The sequence below is a fragment of the Pyrgilauda ruficollis genome, unplaced genomic scaffold (assembly GCF_017590135.1).
Source record: "Pyrgilauda ruficollis isolate IOZ18807 unplaced genomic scaffold, ASM1759013v1 scaffold60, whole genome shotgun sequence".
Taxonomy (NCBI): domain Eukaryota; kingdom Metazoa; phylum Chordata; class Aves; order Passeriformes; family Passeridae; genus Pyrgilauda; species Pyrgilauda ruficollis.
In genome coordinates, this window is record NW_024527711.1 from 2562531 (window position 1) to 2583890 (window position 21360).

Genomic DNA, 21360 nt, shown 5'->3' on the forward strand with positions numbered 1-21360 from the left:
CAGAATTACTGGGTCAGATTCGGATTTGAGAAGTGAATATAAATAACAGCTGGATAAGGCGAACTTTCGCTATAGCAGAAAATAATCAGTCAGGGGAAAGAACCAGGATTTGCATATTTACACATGCACGTGGATCTGTCAGCACAACAGTGATATAATTATAGTTTACCACCCGTGGAAAAAACCCCTACATTACATACATTATTCAAAGCTTTGTAGGGGAACCTTTTTTTTTCCCCCACCTATGAAAAATACATCAAACTTTTAATTAAAAGAAAGCACCTTTAATAACAGAGCTTAAACACTCCTTAAATTCTCTCCCAAACTTTTCTTGCATCATTGACAGATTCAAAGACTTAATCTATTTATCTCATGTTCTCTATGTTCTGCTTGGAGTTTTACAGACTGTTTAAGCCCCCACAGCCCTACCTTTCTTGCAGTGATGCTGGTGCAGAGCTTGCCTTTCAGGTGTTTTACATGAATCATTCTGAGTTAGAAAGCTTGCTGTCAGCTCTTACGGGCTTCCCTCTCTTCCAGATAGAGGAAGAGAGAGAGAGAGAAGAGAGGGAGGGAGAGAGAAAGAGACTCAGAAGGGGAAAGATATGTAAAATGAAAGCTCTGGCCAAAGAGAGAGGAAAATCAATGCTCCTATTCACTGGAAAAAAAAAATACAGCCAACTGGACTGTTGACAGCAACAAGAGGAAATGTCTAGACACCCATATATTACAATTCACCTTTTCAACACACTGGACAGCACAATTTCCCCTGGGTGCTTTGCTGAGGATCTCTCATTCTCACTCAGAGTTAAAATATGTTTTTAATAAAATAAGCCTTTCCAAGAAAATAAAAGATTATTTAAGAGTCATCTCTTTTCCATAAATTACTCCGGTTATAACCCTAATATTCCCGTGATTGTTGGAGCAGTGAGACGCTCAGTAAATGACACATATTATTTTGCCAAAATGAGGTCACTGCTACCAAAGTTACAAAATCCATAGTGAATCAGATATGTGGTCAGAGAGCAATCAACCCTCCCCCAACTATTAAAGTCCTGGTGGATACAACATCTTAAAGAGAAATTCTCCAGAGCACTTAGAACTGTTTCTAAGGCTGAACTCACTCTGAGCAAACCCATGTACACTAAACAAACTTGATTTGCGTTTACAGGCTGTGCTAGAACCTGCAGGTTTTCTCCCTACTCAGGTTTAGTCCAGTAGCCCATCAGACAAGGTTATCAAACTATACATTACATGAAACAGGGAACTTCCAAATATCCTTGAAGAACAAATTCAATATCTCCTTAAGAGGAAATTAACCCATTAATATGGTGTAACGTAAGTCACCCTTGTGCTCTAAGCATTATTAGGTAAAAGTGAATTCAGTCAATTCTAAAATCAGCAGATATCTTAACATTTGGGTGTAAAGCACCCAACAGTTTGTTCTCTTCTCATTGATAGATTCAAGCTTATCTAGTAAGGTGTGAAGTAGTTCATACATATAATTACCTAATGACTTGGCTGTAAAATCTCATCTCTGACTTGAAACTGGCATATGGAGATGTATTTTGAAATTGGTCTCTAAGTGCATGATCTGTAAATGCTTCTACTTGCAACTCTACTCTTGTGAGATGATTCCAGTGAATTCATGATCCTATTTAAAGTTTATTTGAAAAACAGAGGGTTTCAAACCTTTGGGAAGGCTTACATGAACGTGACTCACCCAGCTCCCTCAGTGTACCAAAAAGCTTCCTCCTGCACTCCTCCAATTTTTGACTGCCACCTCCTTCCATTAAATATGACAATGAGCATTTAACAGGGCAGGATTTGCACATAAGCTTAACACATAATTGAGCAGTTTGCTCCCTAAAATACTGCCACCTACTTTTTACCCCTATAATCTCCCATAGCCCAAGACAGAAGGAAGACATGCTTTTGGGGATGCAGACCCCAGCTTCAAACTTCCACAGGCTGATTTTGGTTGCCAGGGCTCCCAGTCATAGCTTCTAAAACACAGCGACTGGCAACAGATGACTATCAATGGGTCTCTAGTGTTTCTTCACAGATTCAGTCCCTCATGTCCATTAACAACCCATCCCAGATCCCAAAAAGAGGCTGAGCTGCTTAATTTTGTTTGAACAACTAGATACTTTTTCCATTCATTTTTTTCTCTCCAAGAATGAGATTTTCAAATCCTTTGCGCTGTTTTACCCTTCATTAGCAACACCTCCTTCTGCTCTAATTTCTGGAGGTCATATCACTGTTTAGTTCTATTTTTTCCTCTGTTCTTTCAGCCTTTTTCTTATATGTACATATAATCCTGACTGAAATCTACTATAGAAAGGCTTGACCCAAAAACTAAAAAAATTGAGGAGCACCCATCTGGGGTGAAAAGACATGGTTTATAGTTGCTTACAGTCAACTTAGATGGTAAAAAATAACCTCTGTGATGATCTCTGATACTTGGGTACCCTTAACAACAAGAGTTGTTACAAGAGTAACAACTATTTCCTACTGTGACACCAGTGGTTCTGTGGATCACCATGTGAAAACCATCTGCCCAGCTGACTGCTTCCTTCTCCTCTAATTTTACCAAGGTATCTCTTTTTAAGTCATACAAAAACCAGAAATATGAGGTGAGTGGGTGAAATGGGATGGTCTTTTAATGCAGCCTACACTGGACAATTTAATGCTCCTTTCTGGCATTAAAGTCTTCATTGTATCCAGGTACTTCCACTTGGATAACCAAAGCAGAGGGTTTAATTAGGCCACTATATTTAGAACCAGAGCCTGCAACATCCCGCTGCATTCAATATTTGTAAAAACAAGCTTATGTAAAAGCTAAAATCATTAGAAAATATTCTGATTTTTTAATCTTTCATTATGCACCTTCTTAAACACTTCTTAAATTCCTTTAAAACATAAATATTATAAAGCAAAAACTGTAAAAAATAATAGATTGCTAAAAAAATTTTTAAAGCATGACCGGTTTATTTTCTTTTATTCAAAGAGTAGAGATTATGAAAAATAAGAGCACTATGGCTCCAAGTTTTGTAGCAGACACAAAGAAAGGAGCCATCTAACCAGACCGTTAACATTGAATTAGTAACATCAGCATCTTGAAAAATTTAGCCAGTGACTATTTAGAGCTCTATGCACCTACACAGAGAACACATGAACACACACATGCTCTTCTAAATATAGAGGAAAGTTTATTTACTCCTAATGTATCTTAAATTGTGTTCTATGGAGTCCATGTTGATGGTATTACATTACCATTGCCATATTCTCTTTCTTCTTTTCAGGTTCTATATTGCATTCAAACAAGCTACAAATAAATACTTTCCTGATTACCTCTGCTAAGAGAGCAATTGATGTAGTTGGAAAATTTTGTCTTTACAGCCAGAGCTCACTTATACCACTTGAACCCAGTTCCTGTGGATCTCCCAACTGGTTACTTAGTAGGTTAACACCAGGATTCAAGTGATCAAGTGATCTGAGTAAGTATATGCTACAAGGGAAAATCTCATGAGACAGTTTCTTTATGAAGGCTGCTTTGTGGTACACTGGAAAAAAAAAAAAAAAAAAAAAGGAGAGAGAAACTACTAATCCTGTAGATCCTGGATATGTAGTTAAAAGCGGTATTACAGATGAAATGTCAGAATAAATCCTTCTTCATCCAGAAAGATAAGTTAATACAAATTTCAGAAAGCACGTTTTTTATACCTTAGTCACTCAGAATTTTAATGTAGTTCCCAGGCTGAATCAGAAGCCCAGGAGTCCTGGTGTTAATTTAAAGATCACCAAAATAGCAATTCTTGCCCTCCTAACTGCAGCAGCCCTAAGAGCTGCAGCTCTGCAACTGGCCTGAGGCCCAAGAGAGTCTCAGACAGAAGCTATAACACGAATCATTCCCTTCACCAATGCATGGCAAATTTCACTGCTATTTAGCACAATCAGTGTTGGAGTCCTGACCAATTTCTCCAGCTGGTAGTTTTTCCAATGAGAAGAAATAGGCAATTCTCTTTTTTGTAGGGAAGCAGACCTTGCCTCTTAAAGCCTGAAGGGAGATGATGAAATGGGCACAGGGACAGGTGGATAGGCAGCTCCACTCCTTCACCACAAGGTCTGTGTGCCCAGGTGGCCACGGGCTCAACAGCCATAGTAAAAAAAGTTTCTGCTGCACAGCTCTGGAGGGGCTTCCCTCTCTTCTTACCCCAAGTACAATCCCACCTTACCACCCCTTTATGTAGTACGTGGGAGCTTGCACCACTTTAGCCAAGCAACTGCCTCAGAAGAAAAACCAAACAAGCTACTTCTGAAACAGTGCAACCTCTCCAGCAGTCTCATTGCCACATACTCACCAGTTTGGGGTCCTATGAGAAGGCAGTATAGCAAGCTGGGAACACAATATGACTTGTAGTGTTGTAGGACGTGCACTTTCATCATCACTGAGTATAGGGCAGAGGTCCTTGACCTATCCTACAGCTCTGAAGGTCTTTGTATAAGCTAGTCTTTCAAAAGCCCCGCAACCTCCATTACTTTAAAACTCATGCCTAATGCTTTTTCTGTCTATTAATTCCTATACAAATCCATAATTGTTTTCTTGTTTGTCACAAATCCCTTACTTTGAAAGAAAAAGAAGTGTTTCAGTTACAAATGCTCTGCTGGCTTTAAGCAAGCTGGGATGCTCTGCAACGGAATCACATGGTACTCAAGGGTGGTACATCCAGAAGAGGTTCTCAATTCTCAAGATAAATGGTGAACCAAGAGTTCATTTTCATTCTTGAGCATTCTGCCTGGGGAAGTAAACCTAACAACCAATTGATCATCAGCAACTGAAAACCTCTGGCACATATGTTCAAACATGTAGCCACTCTGAAATGGCTAGGTGTCACTGTCATAGCAGCCACTAACACTCAAGCACACTCACTTGAAAATGAAATCAGACAAAATGATGCTTTGAAGTGAACTGACACACTAAACCACATGATCCTGGAAATGAAAACAAAACATCTGCTATCTACTATCCCATGGTACTCAGAACAGGACAAAACACCACTCACAGCTCTGAATGTCTTCGAGCTTGGCAATGAAGTTGCCAATTGTCAGAGTTTCCTCTCAGGTACACTTTGTACATGAACAGCATGAAAATGTAGCACATAGAATTGCTGATGGAGAAACATTTAGTCCGGGATTTGCAGTAACTCTAAGTAGGAGGATGGTGCATTGTTCAGCAAGCCATTCGTAACAGAAATCATGTTGTGAAATGGAGATGAGATCAACCACATCCCGTGATTTTCACAACATCCTCGTGGAGGCGATGTATTTAGGGCATATAGCAAACTTTTTATAATTCCTTGCTTTGGAGAAATAAAATCTTCCATAAATATAAAGACAAATTGCAATAAGTATATATGTTCTTGTATTTCAACTATCAAGCACCACCACCCTACCATATGGTACAAAAGTTCTTCTGATTGGGAAATTGGGAACACAGCAACCCAAGAAACTCAGAAAATCATGTTAGAAAATTAATAATCTTTACATTATTAAAATGTAATGAACAGATACATTAATCTAGAAGTGGAAAAAAAGCGCATGGAAAAGCTTTAGACAGGAGGAATAATCTGAAAGTTTCTACTGTTGAAAAGAACTTTTGCTTAAGTCTACAAGGTACCACACAAGCACACCATCTCAGTTAATGTCTCTTTCCTTTCATCATGTATCCAGCTTGTTTACTTTAAAAGAAAACTTAAATAAGTTTCTTTCACTTCAAAAAGGAATAAAACACAATGACGCCAAGGCTGAAAGTCCACATAATAATATCTAGGCCCAAGGGAATTGCTCCAGCCAAGTTGTGAACCTATAAAAATAACGGAGATACTATAATGAAACACTTATGATTTCACTTGCATGCAGCAAGACAGGGAAGTGTAACACTGCCCCTTACCACAGCCATGAAGTAATACTGTTCAGCAGAGTTTTATGATAGGTACCATTAGGCTGTCCATACAAAAATCATCACTTTTCTGACATTCAAATTCTTCTACACTGACTCCAGACCAAAAAGAAACTACAACACGCACTTAGACTGAAAACACCTGGAATAAAACCTACTAACTGCGCAACAACTTGGACTTCAAAAATAGACTGAAATGAAATCACCTTGAGATCAGCAAATCTGTAGAACTGTCACCAATATAAACAAGACTTTTACATAAAAATAAAAATCAAATCCTGCCTAGGTCAGCATAAAATACCCAGGGCTAGCAATATACCACAATAAGCTACAGCCATAAGCCTCATGCAGCCATTACACATAAATAAAATAAAATCCAGAAGCTCAAATTCAGTATGTCCTACAGACTTCACCTCCAGCAAAACTTCATTAAACAAGGATTTCATTCCCCATCACAAAAAAAGAGTGGACAATACCTTTGTCTTCATGTCTACCACACAGTTTTCAAAAGTCGGGTTCTCCTTGTTGCATTCACCACATTGGCCAGATCCTTCTGATTCATTGGAAGCTGCAGGCTAAAGAGCAGGGTGGAAAAAAACATAAATAAAGTAACTGAGATGTGTGCTTTAATTCAATTACATTTAAACATAAAGATTATCATGTACACACAAAAGGGTAAACTGAATTCAGGTAAGTATCAGGTGGCTTATACAGAAGATTGTCACCTCCATGTTTTTTCATGCAAAACTTTCTGTGTTGAATCCTACAGGCACTCTCATGGAAGTCTGTGAAAGTCTTAAAAGGCTAAATCTGCAAGATGATGCTTATCATAGCCTCTGTGTAACTTCAGAAGGCATTCAAGGTGCTCTGCAGCTCTCGACAACAGAACATAAAGATAAGGAAGTAAATCAGTACCCTGGCCAAAAGACCTGCTGACCATGATGGGGGTCTCCTCTGGAGTACCTGCAGGAATTACATCTCCTTACAGCAACAAATTATCTAGTTTGTTTTCTTATTTCTAATTCATGACATTCTCCTAAGTGAAACATTTTTTATAAGGTTTCATGCTTGACTAGTAATCATATGTGTAAATCTTTTAAATTCAAATGCATTTTTTTTTGTTACTTTTCTTTCACTTACACAGATTTTAATCTTACGTTGCTTACACAAAACCCTCATAAAACACACAGGATTTCTTTAAATAATATATTTGGCAGAAGACATAGTAAATGGCTGTATTTGTTTTTTTCAATTTTCCTTCTGGAAATCTAATATATTACTGTAGATTTTACATTTAGACAGTAAATATTACAAATGACATCTCTGTTTACAATGCTCTGCCCTGCAATAATGTGCTTGAAGAGTCAGCCTTTGAATGAAATGTGATGACTGCCTCTAACTTGGATCTCAAAAAATTTCTGAGCACTCTGCAAAAGCACAAACAGGAAAGCAGGGAGGATTCAAACAGAGTTTAGTGTCTTGTGTCTGTGGGTGCCAGGCACTGCAAGCACCCTGAGTGATTTAGACCCATCCTGTTTTAGCCTGTGCAGGCATCCCGCAGGAGTGCAGTCAATTTTAACACAACAGGCAAGAAATTGTTAGCATTTTAAGTAGAGCAGCCTTTGCCAGCACAACTTAAAAACAACAAGCCAGTGCCACAGAAGCAGCCAAATCACACTCGCATGTGCAAATGTTCTGTCCTCTGATCCTTGGTTGTTTATTTAGGGCTCTGTCCAGCAAAAGACTGAGTGCTGGCCCCAGTCCAGCCAACTACTTAGACTCGTGCTTCTAGCTTCACTGGAACCAATGGATGAGTCTTGTGCTCCAGTAAAGACTGTGTTTAAAGGTTGGATCAGGCCCAGCAGCTCAGCATTACATGGGGCTAAGTATACAGGACTCCACAAGTTCTCTCTGAGGTTACATGGAGAACCACTATTCCCTTGGCTGGTTTCTAGTCACCAAAGGGTGTTGAATATCTCTCATTTGTAATATGGAAGGGAGTAAGGGATGGAAAGACAACAAGGCCAAAATTTTCAAGGACAGCAAGAAACTGAACCCAGATCTTGCCTCAGAGCCTACAGAAAATCCAAGAAACTCCCTGAATGTTTCTTTTAGGAAGAGAAAATTGGTTTCACAAGGAGCTAAAAAGTATGCATAAAATTTTCACTTCATCTTTGCTTTCTTTGAATACCTGACATAAATGTTTCTCATTGTTACTATTTACAGGCAACAGTATAAACTCTTCAAATCAATACATTATTTATTTGTTCTAATCATCAAGACGTAAAGGATCCTGATCCTAAAAGAGCTCAGCTCCTGCAACTTCTCTAAATGGGTTTGATAAGCTTCAGCAGAAACTTCTATGGTAACATTTATCAATTGAGTGCAGCTGCAAACAGGATAAGAAACTTACTTTGTTTACATTCTACATATTTTTTCTCAAATTTTTCACCATTAGTTGGCTCCAATGTTTTGAAAGAACAAAAAGTAATGTCATAAGATGCTATGAAATGTTTCCATTGTTTTCCTTAGGGAAATGGGTCACAAATTCATTGTAAAGAGCAGAAAATCAAGGACATTAGGGGGGTTCAAACAGTCCAAGCAAGAGTAATTGTAATAAATCTGGAACATCTCTCTGTTCCAGTGTGTTAAAGTTCAATAATCATTAGCAAAATAATATATGGTCTCTCAACCTAAACAAAGCATACGTTAGTGATCTATCTGAACACCAAGAGACATTTAATTCTGTTTTATGAAATATGTGGGACTCCATAATCCCAGAGACAGAAAGAATACTTGCTGTGCATTGTGACAGATTTATTAAAAACTAAGAATCTTGGATTCGAGTATTTTCTTATTCTCGATTACATACAACTTCCCTTTGGAGGCCAACAAAAAGTCTGTTCTGCTTAAAATTATTTGCATACTTTATAGCCAAAAGCTGCCTGCCCATCCAAAGGAAGTGTTTCAGCAACACCTCATTATTCCTAAACCATGACCAGGAGATGCAGAACTGGCAGCCCCAACATGAGACACTACAAATTCAGTGGACGACATGCACCGTGCTCACACATCCTTGCAGGAGGTTCTGGAAATAATGACTTCAAGCTTGAACTACAATTACTGCCCAAACTATAGACTTTTTATCACACCCCTACATCTAGAGGGCTGGTAGTTGGAACAACTCTATCTCCCTCTTCAAAGAAGAAAGCATGATATTATTCTCTTCAAACTGGTCAGAGAAACAGAAGAGATTTCACAAGCAAATGTTGCAAGGGCAGGTCAAAATTTCACTTGGTAACTTTACTCACATGGTTAGTAACCATGAGACTTGCAGATCACACCTAAAGCAACCTTCTAATTTTGTGCATAATTAACACTAATCTATTTCAATTATAATTAACAGATGCTATTTAGACCATAACCTCCTTCAGCATGTGTCTTTCATTGTGCAAACTCACACCGTTATATAAACATTTATTAATAAAATAGTAACCTACATTGCCTACCTTGCTAATTTTATCTAATTTTTACAGTGCTCAATTAAGTTTTTCTGTGCTTATAACACATCTTGCAGGTAGCTTTTTAGGACATGCACAATTGACACAATCAACTGACAATAAAACTCTGCCTAATTACTTTCTGCCAAAGTACACAGATACGAGTTATGAAAGACTAAGTCACCAGTTCCACTTTCAGCAGGCAGCAGGTTCCAGTTCATGTCTGAGCCAGCAACCAGACAGAAGGAGCATCTGCCCTCACAGGCAATTATGGCATATGAGGTTTCCATGAGTTTCTATGGGAGTTCCTCCTACAGCAGCCAAGCCATGATATATAATGGTGGATGAATTCCCCAGTCTAGCGTAAGAATTTATAGAATTTTCAGAATTTATACCGGATATATCAATAGGAGGAACTTATAACCATCCCCAATAGCCACCACATGTTTATTTCTTGGGGTGAAGCCCAAGGTTGAGAATATAAAAAATATTAAAAAAAAAAAAACAGGAAACATAAGTGCAAACTTTATTCTGCTCTTCTACAGTCTAAGATATTGTTTCCAGGACTATGCATTTATTTATACATATGGAATATTTTCTAGGGCAGATGTGGCTAGAAAAGGCTGATCAGCTCTATAAAGGGCCCAGGAGAGTGGGTGGAAGTGTGAGGAACTATAATCCATGAGCCCAAATAAGTGTGCAACTGCCTTAGGGCTCAGAGAGTTAATGCACCTACCCCTACAGCCACTAGCTTGGGGAACACTCTCCTCTATGCTTTTCGCGAGAGAAATTCAAAACAGAGGCTGCCCGAGATGTCTTTGGGCACTTTGGATCACCAGCTGGGAGCTCTGCTCCAGTCTCATGAGAGCCTGTCAATAAATGCCTGCTTGCTCCAAGTGATTTGTATGAGGAGAGGAAAGGAATAAAAAACCCCAGTGACTTGTTAACTTTTGGATGCTGATATCTGTCAGGAAATTGATCATCCTGGTAACCAAATGCACCCAGAAACATAAAGTGCTGAGAGATACTGCCTGTATTTAATTAACTTTTCTACAGCAAGCATATTTGAAAATCATTAGAACATCTAAAAAGCTACATTTCAACATAATATATGCTGGAATTACCCATTTTACAGGACACTGATGTAAATTAATTCATTCAGCAGCTATGCTGGAGCAACCTGAGCTGAACTGAGACGCTCAGCAGGACGCTGCTACTACCAAAGAACAGAGCACACCTCTGTGCCAGGTACAGCCAACCTGCTCACGCTCTGCTCAAGCTGTGTGTGAACCAGAGCTGGAATCAAGTCAAATTCATCCTTTACAATGTGCCAACAACAGCACGAATGCCTTCTGTGCCTGTGATCTGTCCTCCAAGCTCTGCACCTTTCTGCCATACCAACACAGAGTTGACCGCTCTCCTAAATGTGCTGTCAGCATCACTGGACCACAGGGAAAAAATAAATAAATAAAAAATAAATAAATGAGCATTGGACAGGGTGTGGCAGACAAAGCATCACTGAGGGCTTGATGAGTTTTTCCTGCAATGTCATGCAGAAAATAATCCTAGAGACCATAAGATGATGTGCTTTGCTAGTCCTATTTCTATGCCTCTTATATTCCTTATTACAGGAAGAAATGTCATTCAACAAATTTTTTTGACAGGATATGACTTAGATTAATATCACTGAAAACTCAGACAATTCCAGAGCAGGCCATGCTAGAAATTAAAATCAGAAATATAATCCCACAGAAGTCAAGCAGTTTAATTTGCTTCAGCTGGGCCTAAATTTCAATCCAGAAATAATATAGCAGAGCTTTCTTTTCTAATTCAGTATTTCTAAGGCCCTATAGAAAGGCATAGTTCCATGTCAAATGATTTAGATGTAAGAAAGGATTTTATTTCCATGTTAAGGTTTCTTGTTCGTTTTTTGATGACATCAAGGTTTGCTCCACATCACATTGCATTAGCTCAGACTTTGCAGCTGTCTTAAGTCATGGTGATGTTGTAGTGCACTATGAGGTCTCATGGCTAAGCCCTGAAACAATGTCCTTCAGTCCCTCCTGCACCAGTCTTCCCGATATGATCAGTAAATGTGAGTGAAGAAAAATACACATTTGAGTATGGATTCTACTGTACAAATTACATCACAAGTGTTTTATTTTTTTTCAAGTTATTGTATTTGAAAATGAGCATAAATATCACAATAATGTTTAGCTTGCCCTGGGATTTTTATGATTTCACTTTAGCTAATATGGATTCAACCTTTCAGAAAATTTTATGACAGCCCTAAGAGTGTTACAGCTCAGGAACAATTATCTGGCTGTGGACTTGTGTCTCAGAAAGGTCAGGATCTGATTTAATGCTGCTCCACCCTCCTGAGAGAAATCATGCTCTCAGTGTGTTTCTGGATGTCAGAATGTCACTGGTGAGCTGTGCATTTGCTCGTCCCCAGTACAGATTTGAGCATGCATCTAAAAGCTCTCATCCAAGCCATCAGTTACTGGAGTAGTCACTTTTGCTGGACTAATACAAAACACACTCAGACCTGATTTCTCTCACTATCTGTACACACAATTATCTAGCTGCACTGTAACTCTGATGTACAGCAAGACAACTGACTTTCCAGGCAGGGAATTGAGGCAGGGAGGAGGCAGTAACTCATGTACCAGCTTTCCTCCTCCCAGACAGAGAGCTCAGATGAAGCTGGCTGGAGTCAGTTGGCCCCACAAACTCAAACCTGGTGACTGACCAGAAGACACACACAGGATTCATTTTGCTGATCCAGGCTCTATCTCCAGCATCACGTGTCACAGAATCATAGAATGGTTTGGTTGGAAGGGAACTTTAAAGGTTGTCTGTTCCAATGTCCCTGCCATGGCCAGAGAGACCGTCCACTAGATCAGCTTGCTCAGAGTCCTGTCCAGCCTGACCTTGAATGATTCCAGGAGTGGGTCATCCACCACTTCTCTGAACAATCTGTTCCAGGCTTTCACCACTCCCATTGTAAAAAAAAAACCCTTATTTCTTATATATAAATCTAAATCTACTCTTCTTTAGTTTAAAACCATTACCCCTTGTCCTACCACTACATGCTCCACAAAAAAGTTTGTGCCCATCATTTTAGGTACAGAAAGATTCTCTAAGGTCTCCCAGGAGCCTTCTCTTCTCCATGTTGAAAATTCTAGCTCAGCCTGACTTCATAGGAGAGATGCTCCAGCCCCATCCTCTGGACTCACTCCAACAGTCCACATCTTTCCCACATTGTGATCTGGATGCAGTATTCCAGGAGGGGTCTCAGGAGAGGGGCAGAAAAGAGAAGAGCTCATGCAGAGATTTATTTTCAAGCTGGGAGACAAATCAAGGCAATCATGTGTCTCCTTCCCCAGGCAGCAGAGTCACCAAGATCACACAACAGTGGACTCTGCCATGTGTGATGATTTTTAGAGCAGGAAGGGAAGGGAGCAGGGCACTGTGCAGCCACCAGAGCCCCTGCAAACATGAGCCTTGAGAGGGCTGTTGCTCAAGTACAGTCTCCCCTGCTGAGACCTGGCACACTGAATAGCAGTGGTTGGCACGATTTCATGTGGCAAAGAGAAAACATGAGCAAAAAAAAGTCACAAAGATGAACACTGCTGCAAGGATGAAGAGATAAATAATTTACAGTTCAGATGCATGAAAATGACACTCAAAGAATAAGACTGGACAGACTGGTTACAGTTTTCAGGCTAAGACACACCTACAGCTGTAGCTCTGTGCCAGGCAGTATCTGCCTGCAAGAAATGGAGACAATTAACTTATGTATTGCTGATGGGGTATTTTCCAAAACATTCTTGGTAGCAGTGTTTTTAAACTCCATAGGGCAAATTTAGACACCTCTGAACATGAGAATGAATGAGATTAAAACATTAAACAAATAAATGCATTTTCCTCAGCTCACTGGGATCTCAGTCAGATCATTCTCCTCATTCTTTTACCTTTCAGCTATCAGTCTGCACTTTGCTGGGCATAAAGAAGATAAAACATGAAGAGTAATTTGGGATATTAAAGATCTATTTCTTTCAAATAATGCAGAAGCTATTACTGAACTCCTATGAAGGCTGGAGGAAAAGGACTAGAGAAATTAAAAGGCTGAACATAATTAATGAATGCTCATTTAGAATTCGCTATCATAAAATACCCTGGAAGCAAAATCTACAGCTGAAAAGGGCAGGTTGAATGCAGAAACAAGCTTTGGAAGGAGCTCCATGTGCACTTTATCAAACTGAGAAGAAAGACAGGGAGCTATGGTTGCTGGGAGATCCCTTCAAGCATGGGGTAATGACACCTGGCAAGAGGCCCTGCAAGCAGAAAGGTCACCTGCAGCAAGAGTGACGAGCTAAAGCACATGGTTTGATTCCAGTTGTGCCCACCTGCACACATTCACACTGACATTTTATTCATTAGCTTCAGTGGACTCCCTCCACACTTTAGCTCGTATTAGTGAAATCACAATCTTGCCATGAAAATACAAGTAGACCACAGCTGGAAGCAAATACTTGGAAACAGAAAAAATAAAAAAGTAAATCATTAATTATAAGGGAAAACATGACTAATTATTTTAAATTAAATAATCTTTGCATGCTATTTTAATTAGCAAGGATAATGTTTATTTTACTTACATAGAAGTTCTGGATACATAAATTCCAACCTACATATTTCAGTTGCCATAACAACTTGATACATTTATTCTCTTGTGTCATTTTTTATTGCATCAGTGTAGATTTTTTTTTTTTAAAACAACCAGGAAAGGAAAAAAAAAAAAAAAAGCCAACTGCTTTGGTTGCTATAATAACACACTATTTTTTAATTGTGCTTTTCACATTTAATTCGTCTCAAAATTAATATTATTTTTCTCCAAAGATGTTCCTAGCACAGTGTGGAAAACTCACTATCAATTTCAGGGCTCAGTGTTGGGTCTGTCAAAAATCCCAAGGATATGTACAGCCCTTTGGCTCAACTACTACTCCACTAGTCTCCCCTAGGATATATTGCTTGAGGTCAAGTTCTTAACAGAAGACCTTCATAGTAAGTCTAAGTCTAGTACATTTTCCCCTGAAAACTAGAAATTAATTAAATTAACATCTTTCTTTTAATTAAATTAACACCTTTCTTCAGGAAGGTGCACAATAGATTTGAGGCAGCAAACCTAACTGCAGAGATGCAAAACAGTTGAGCAAATCACTGCAGCATGCTCCAGGCCAGGAGGATCTTACAGAGCAGTTTCTATATTTCATACACACTGATGCAGCACATGATTCACTTTTATCCAGGAGCAGAACTGGTTCCTAAACTCTCAGGGCCTCCAAGGAATTGGATCAAATCTCTTGAAGGTATGGTCAAGCAGTACTATGATGGAAGGAACAGAGAGAACGAGGACAGCCTTTGTCCTTCCCTCTCTGCAGTGTAGCAGAGCCTGCTGTTGCCCATTGACCTTTCCCAACTCTGTACCCCTGCAAATGGGCACTTTCCAATTAAATTGCAATTACCTAACTGCTGATGTTGCATTTCTATCTGGGCCCCTGCAACAGCATAATGAGAGAGACTGTATTAATTATTATCAATTATATTCAGGTGCAAGGTGAGGAACTGCTTAGTAACCATTGTTCCATACAGCTGGCATGGACTGACCTCAGATTAGAGATAATAGGACATTTATGAGTGTAAGGTTAGAGTTTTTGATGGAGATGGACTTAGTGAAATGGCTCCTGCGGGCTACCCTGGCCTCTGGGGGCAGCTCTTCATTTATTCCTAACTATAATACCTCTACTTTGGTCAGGAGAGTTAGAATGGTTGCTTTCAAAGGACTTATATCCCTCTCAGTTGTCAGGAGAAGAAGAGTCTGTATGTGTATTACCACACAGAGCTTAGGAAAATATCCAGCCCTTATGGCAGCCTTCCAGTACATAGAGAGGCCACCACACAGCTGGAGAGGGACTTTTGACAAAGGCATGCAGTGATGGGACAAGGGGGAATGACTTTAGACTGAAAGAAGACAAGTCTAGGTTGGGTACTAAGAAGAAATTCTTTACCAAGAGATTAGTGAGGCACTGGAACAAGTTGCCCAGAGAAGCTGCAGATGGTCCATCTGTAGAAGAGTTGGAGGCCAGGCTGGATGGGACTTTGTGTAGCCCAGTCTTCTGGAAGGTCTCCCTGTCCATGGCAGGGGGCTGGAACTAGAGGATCTTTAAGGTCCTCTCCAACCCAAACCCTTCTGTGATTCTAACTCAAAACAGGAGAAACACCCAAGAGTGCTATGTATTGCATGATAACCTTGCAGGAAATATGCTTAAATAAAGAGTCACTCAGATAAAGTGAATTCTGATTATCTCATGATGTGCTGCAGGTCCATAGCAAACCTAAGAATAGAAACCAATCTCCTGTCTCCTCCACTGGCCCACACAGATTTTTCCTATTTACACACACCTCCAGAGACATTACAGAGGAGGAAACTATCCACATTTCACATGAGATGAAATTTTGTGTCTTTTTTTTTTTTTTTTTTTTTTTGCCAGAAATGGTGAAATTAAGTCAGTCTACTCAATAGCAATAATAAAACTACTTCCATTTTGAGAGCAGGACTGATGTATCATAAAGTGATATTTATGATAACCAAAGGTGTTTTACACTAATACAAGAATACAAAGCCTGCATTAAATAAAAGAAAAAAGAACCTCAAACCATCAAAAAAAAAAAAAAAAAAAAAAACACAAAATCAAAGCCTTGAGGAATATTGTAATGACTTTTACTTCTCAAGATAGTTTTGCTTGAAGCACCCTAAACCTTAGTATAGAAGAATATTTGTTTCAGCCAGAGCCATAGGGAGGGGAAATAAGCAGTGGCTGTCATTACAGCAGCAAGCTGCCTTGCTAAGTCATGGCTGCAGAGCTCCACAATCATATATACTCATGCTGACATGCAAAAAGACTGCAGCTAAACAAAACCTTCAGCAAAACCTAGTGCCATATCTCTTCATCCAGCTTCCTTTCTACAAAGCATTACAAAACGCTTCACACCAATACACATCAAAGGGAAAGGACCCAAAAGGTAAGTTGAATGAACCAGGTCATTAAACTGCAGACTACATCATCACACTCCCTAAGTTGATGACCAGACAACAAAGTGAATTAAAAGGGAAAACAACATGACCTGAATATTTTGCAGAAGGTTGCACTCCGTGGATCTGCCAATGCTTGACAATTTCCTTTGTGACAACTGTCATAACCTCAGTGCTGGATGAGAATCTTTCATTGCCTAATGGGGAGATGCCAGAAACCTGTATTTTGTATGAGGATCCAAGAACTATTAACATTAACCATTTACCAAATTTATTAAAAAATTATGGACTGTATAGGGTTTGAGCTTCTGTGAGCACAAAAGCATAAGGGCTACTGAGACTTAATTAAATAAATTTCATTGCCAACTGCAGTTGACACTGAGAAAAGGTGCAGATGCTTATGCACCAGGCAATGCCAAGAGTTGCAGGGAGGAAGTCTCCTTGTCTGTGTAATGCCCCTTCCATGCATACTACCTTGTACAGTCCATACAGATCCTGGACCAGTAACCCTTCAGATACCAGCTCGAGCTGACCTGAGAAACAGTGCCCTTGGCACAGCTCACTGACAACAAGGTCCACATGACACTATCAGAAGGGAAGCCCTGGGAGAGGCAATAAATCCAGTCTAAAAACTATCTCACCGAAATAGCTCATGCTAAAGCTTTATGCAACTCTATGTATTTGCAATGTGTCCATGCAGCTTAGGTAAGACTTTCTCCTTTTGCTGGGATGTATCTGCCATTGAGGAGGCTGGTTTGGGTAGAGATGTACATACAAACTTGGAAGAATGACAGGTGAAAACTTGAAAATACTTTCACTGTTGATGAATATTTGCTTGAAATGTCCCAAATCACCCTTATGACCATTACTGTACAACCTCACCTCTCATTAGCAGGGGCTCAAATTCCAATTCTGGTTGTATTCAGAAGCCTCATAACTTGTATGTTTGTTAATGCCAACAGAAGACAGCTCTGTGTGCTATTCTGTATATTTAGCTGTCCTGGTTTCAGCTGGTGTAGAGTTAATTTTCTTCCTAGAAGCTGGTACAGGGCTGTGTTGTGGATTTAGGATGAGAATAAAGTTGATAAGACACTGATGTTAGTTGTTGCTAAGCAGTGTTTACACTAAGCCAAGGACTTTTCTCACACCAGCCCACCAGCGAGAAGGCTGGAGGAGCACAAGAACCTGGGAGGAGACAGCCGGGACAGCAGACCCCAAGTGATCCAAAGGATATTCCATACCATATGGCATCATGCTCAGTATGTAAGCCAGGGGAAAGCTGGCCACAGGTCACTGCTTAGGAACTGGCCAGTCACTGGTCAGTAGATGAAAGGAGTAAATTGCTTTGTATATTCAAATTATTTATTATTGTTGTTATTACTATTTTCCCTTCCATTTCTGCCCTGTCAAAAATCCTTGCTTAAAATCTCAAGTTTTACTTTTTTTTTTTCCCCAGTTTTTTCCTCCACCCCACTGAGAAGGGGTGAATGAGGAAGGGGCTGTCTGATGTTGAGCTACCTGACAGGTTAAACCACAACAGCAACCCCCATCTTGACAACCCATTGCATTATTACCATCACCAGGTTAATACCACATTTCACTAGCTTTTAAACAAAGCTGAAGCTAGGCAAGATCACCTTCTGGACATGTTTCTGTGCAGTACTTAGTCAAACAGGGGTCACTAGATGTGGCCCTAAAAGAGATGGTAGACACTAATATTGCACTTTTAAAGGATGTGGGCAAAAATGTAATTTCTACTATTGTGAAAAACACCTGTAATCAGCAATGTAATTTCATGGTTTGGAAACATCCCCACATCTGTTTTTTTAGCTATAGTTAACTAACAATATTCTTTTGAATATCTGTGACCAACATCCTGATGCCACTTCACAAAGACAATCCAAGCCCTCATTTTCTTTTTGCTGAGCTGCAACAAAGCCCTGTGAAGCCAGGCACAAAGATTGGTTTTCCAAGATCATTACAACTTGCGCACTTCTTTCTGTTCAGCATTGAGCAAGGATGCCAGATCAGCCCTCCCCTCTGTGTGATGACAATCCATAGAACAGAGCACCCATATAAGGAGGTGTTTGGTCCTTGTCCAAGGGTAAGATGATGACAAATTGCAACCAAAGAGTAATATATGATGCTTCTAAATCTCAAAAGTAACAGAATTGTCCACTGTGAATGCAGAGATATGTGAATATCAGGCACATTCCCTAGATAGGGAAAAAACAAGGAATCCAATAAATAAATTGATATTGAATTAAGAAGCAACATTAATAAATACACCTTATACTGCAGAAGATGGGCTGTTTCAGGCAATAATGCATTCAGCGTCCTGAATACTGAAAGATCTCATTACAGGCTTGGTGCTGACCTTGCAAAGATACCGCTGGGTGTGCCGTGAGCATTTTCTGTCCAAAAAAGTACAAGATATCTCAGAAAAAGAATTTTGATTACGTAAGTAAAGACATATGTCTGTCATGAATCTTCCTAGTGCTCAAGAAGACACAAAGTTGTCAGCTTTGTTACCTCTGCTTTTCTACAAACTGGCACAACACCAAAAAATGTGTGAGAGATGACACCAGCTTGGTGTAATGACTGACCTGAAATCTTTCAAGGGATCCTTTCACTCCTTCTCGTGGTAATTAACAAATTCACACAGATTAAACTTGTTTTAGTGGTTCTTTAAAACAACAATAATTTAAAAGTTACCATTGTTTTGTTTACACCAGTTTCAAAAGCTGCCTTCTGAGAAAATGGACTTCAAATCCACTATGTCTGTTACTGCTAATTCCACTTTTTTTCCCAGCTTGCACAAGAGCTGTTTGACGTCTCTCTTCTCAGTAAGAGACACCATGACTACTTGGAAGTGCTGAGCTAAAATATAAATATATATACATATATGTATATACATATATATGTACATACACAGTGACAGGGCACAGCATTTCTGAAAACCAGGTAGGCTCTACACTTCTGGAAAGAATTGGAGGACCTGGGAAAATGTCATCATTTTGGTTTGTCCTTTCAGAAAACAGGCTATGACTGTTGAGCAACAAGGCTGTGCTCATATCAGAAAAGCACAAGAAACCAGACTTATCAGCTGAGGTGCAGCCAGAATGCTGAATCCACTCAAAGGCACAGAGATCCATTTGCAGCTTCAATCATTTTTCCCCACTGGTATTGTTTAAGTCTGTGCATGCTGATGGAATTGTGAGATCCAGCTAAGGTGACATATTTTAGACATGAGATATTTGAGCTATTTTAAAAATTCAGTTTTAGAACTTATCTGTCAACCTAGCTTTCTGGGTTGGTGGTGGGGGGAATAGGCACCACACAGAGACATTAGCCAATACCCAGCACAGGATCTGTTTTGGGTTAATACATGAGGGTTCTGCGCTATTACACTGTCCATTTCAGTTCAAGACAAGAAAAACTGGAGAAGCAAGAGCAAACAGTGGGACAATATTGCTCAAGAGGAGGAGAATATTGCAGCAGGAAAGCTAGCTACAACTGCAACCACCTCTTCTTTCAGGAATAAAAACACAGTTTTGAAGATGAAATGAGAGAGTTGCATTGCTCTCTCTGAAAAGCTTCTGTGCACTGGGGGTGACAATACCAGGAAAGTTCCTCACTGAATATATCATGAAGAGTTGAAGAAGCAGATGTGGAAGTCAAGAGCTAGTGAGGCACGGGAGCAGACATGCAGAGAAATGACAGATGTTAGGAATAAGACAAAGTGGTAATTGATGGTGGAAGGGTGGAAATTAACAGAGGCTTCCAACAGCAAGGCAAATATGGCTAAAGAAATTAGCTCAAAAAGTGATCTCTATGAAAAGACTGTCCATTTGGATAGGTAAATGGATCAAGATTACATAGGAAAAAGAAACATATTCCTAAAGACTCTTTTCAAGAAGTAGGAGAGTGACAAAGGGTGAAATTTACTTCTTCATAGTACACAAAAGGTCTAGACAAGTGCTCAATTCACAACCCAGCTAAATATTATAATGGCAAACAAGCAGTAAACTGTCTCATCTCTAAACCAGGGGCAGCTTTCACAATAACCTTTGACAGATTGAAGTGGTACCAGTGAGGATCAAGGACAAGCAAGCATGTAAAATGTACAAGCTGAAAACGCATAACATCCCATGTTTCAGTACTTGTCTATTATTTGTAACTGTACAAAAAAAAAAAAAACCACAAACAACTGTGGAGATAAGTTATATTTTCAAGTTGACAGCTTTCCTTTAATTTACCAGGTTATTACTCTGGGGATTGTATTTACGATTTGCTAAAACCTGAAAGTATCTGTTCCAGATTATAAAAAAACTAAACAAAAGAGGCTGGATATTTTCTCTTTCATATATATTTATCTTACTGAGCAAACATACATTCATCTATCCAAGAAATCACTCCCAGGGTGACCTTTATGTGATCCACAAGTCTTGGGGTGATATCATTCTTTATTCTTGGTAACTATTTAAGTAGCATTTTAATAAAGAACTATTGGTAGACTGCAGAAATATATAATGGACTCTTAAACCTCTCTATGGAGACCTGTGTCCTTTGCACATGGAGGGCAGTGAATTTTCTTGCTTAGTTGCTCAGATTGGTGAAGAATCAGAGTTAATAAATGTGTAAGTGAGACAAATTGTTCTGAAATATTTTTAGAATGAATCTTAACTAGAGTACATTTGTCCCTGAATATCAATTTTACAGAACTCTTACAGCTTTATAGGACAAAGAAGTATACTTTAGGAGCTGAGGTACTTGTTTTTGCAGGTAGCTAAAACTTCTCAGAG

General features: G+C 39.4%; 1 protein-coding gene across 1 annotated transcript in view; it reads right to left on the bottom strand.

The window, feature by feature from the left end:
- Positions 1 to 21360, bottom strand: part of DLG2 (discs large MAGUK scaffold protein 2) — a 973962-nt gene that overhangs the window by 819865 nt on the left and 132737 nt on the right. Inside the window, exon 5 of the mRNA XM_041483662.1 lies at positions 6436 to 6534. Within this exon, the coding sequence (XP_041339596.1) occupies positions 6436 to 6534 (99 nt within the window). The remainder of the gene's footprint in view (positions 1 to 6435; positions 6535 to 21360) is intronic.